The following is a 1,468-nucleotide window of genomic DNA, read 5'->3' on the forward strand; positions in this document are numbered from 1 at the left end:
CTGACAAGTGAATAATAAATGAATAAAATTATCAAACAATAAAAAACAAAATATAACTCTTCCTCAGAAATTATTTACAACACACATATACAGAGTATTAATATTCACACCCCAGCATTTTCTGTTGGACAGAAATAGATGTATAAGCAGCTAGAGCATACAGAAATAAAATTAAGTGATAGGCTTTAAATATCAGGTGTGCTTTGATTATAGATGGAAACTGTTGAAAGAGAAGAAGGGGCATTTTTTCCTTTTAGGTGAGTATTCTCTTGAACAACATCCCCACTGCCATCTTCATGGCAGTATTTCGTAGACTATAGATGATGGGATTTAAGGTAGGGGGCACCATGGTGTAGAACACAGAAACGACAAAGTCAGAGATGGAAGGGGACTCTGAAATTGGCTTCAGATAAGCAAATGCACCAGCAGAGAGAAACAGAAGGACCACTACCAGATGTGGGATGCAGGTGGAGAAGGATTTTGAGCGGCCTCCCGAGGATGGAATCTTCCTGACTGTGGAGAAGATATAGACATAAGAAATGACAATGAACGTGAAGCAGCAGGTAACCGTCAGAACATTGATGAGAATGGGTACAGTTTCTCTTAATAAACTTTCTGAGCAGGAAATGGCCAATAGCTGGGGGATGTCACAGAAGAACTGATGGATCACATTGGAATCACAGAAGGATAAGGAGAAGGTGCTAGCTGTGTGCATCAAAGCTAGCAGAAATCCACCCACCCAGGACCCAGCTGTCATCTGCACACACAGGCCCCTGTTCATGATGAGGTCATAGTGCAGAGGATGGCATATGGCTGCATAGCGATCAAAGCTCATCACCGTCAGGAGGTGTAGCTCAGTGGCTGCAGTCAAAATGAAGAGAAAGACCTGTGTGGCACAGCCAAGGAAGGAGATGGAGTGGTCCTGGGTCACAGAGTTGGCTATGGATTTGGGCACGGTGACTGAAATCATGCAGAGATCCAAGAAGGACAAATTCTTCAGAAAAAAATACATGGGGGTGCGGAGATTCTGGGCCCAAGTTGTGATAGTGATAATGAGGATATTTCCCATCAGGGCATAGCAGTAAACCAAGGAGAAGAACAAAGAATTCAAGATGGACAGATTTTCACTGGTGGGAAATCCCATGAGGATGAATTCTCTCACAGAGGTGAGGTTTGACATGATTGGAGGCATGGTCATAATAAAGGGAAGGGTAAAGCATCACTCCAAGTCTATATGTTTAATGTGTATCTGTTTTAAAACACAACAGGTGGGTTCACATCTCCCTTCCACCTGTCCACTCCTCGCTGAACTCGATTCATCACTGACGGTGCTGTCCAACTTAATGTTGGTGCATGTGAATGTTCCTCTAAAATGTGTCCCTAGGTGTCCTTTACAAGGTTCTGAGGACCTGGAATTCCATATAGCTTTATTCCAGAGTAGTGTCCTTCAAAGTGTCTCTTAACATAG

At 43.0% G+C, this 1,468-nt stretch overlaps 1 protein-coding gene across 1 annotated transcript; it reads right to left on the reverse strand.

The window, feature by feature from the left end:
* Positions 1-253: 253 nt before the first annotated feature.
* On the reverse strand, positions 254-1,192 carry LOC101543582 (olfactory receptor 14A16-like). The gene has a single exon (XM_004611610.2). The coding sequence runs from the start codon at positions 1,190-1,192 to the stop codon at positions 254-256; it is 939 nt and encodes a 312-aa protein (XP_004611667.2).
* Between the last annotated feature and the right edge of the window lie 276 nt (positions 1,193-1,468).

This window comes from Sorex araneus, chromosome 2 (genome assembly GCF_027595985.1).
Source record: "Sorex araneus isolate mSorAra2 chromosome 2, mSorAra2.pri, whole genome shotgun sequence".
Classification (NCBI taxonomy): domain Eukaryota; kingdom Metazoa; phylum Chordata; class Mammalia; order Eulipotyphla; family Soricidae; genus Sorex; species Sorex araneus.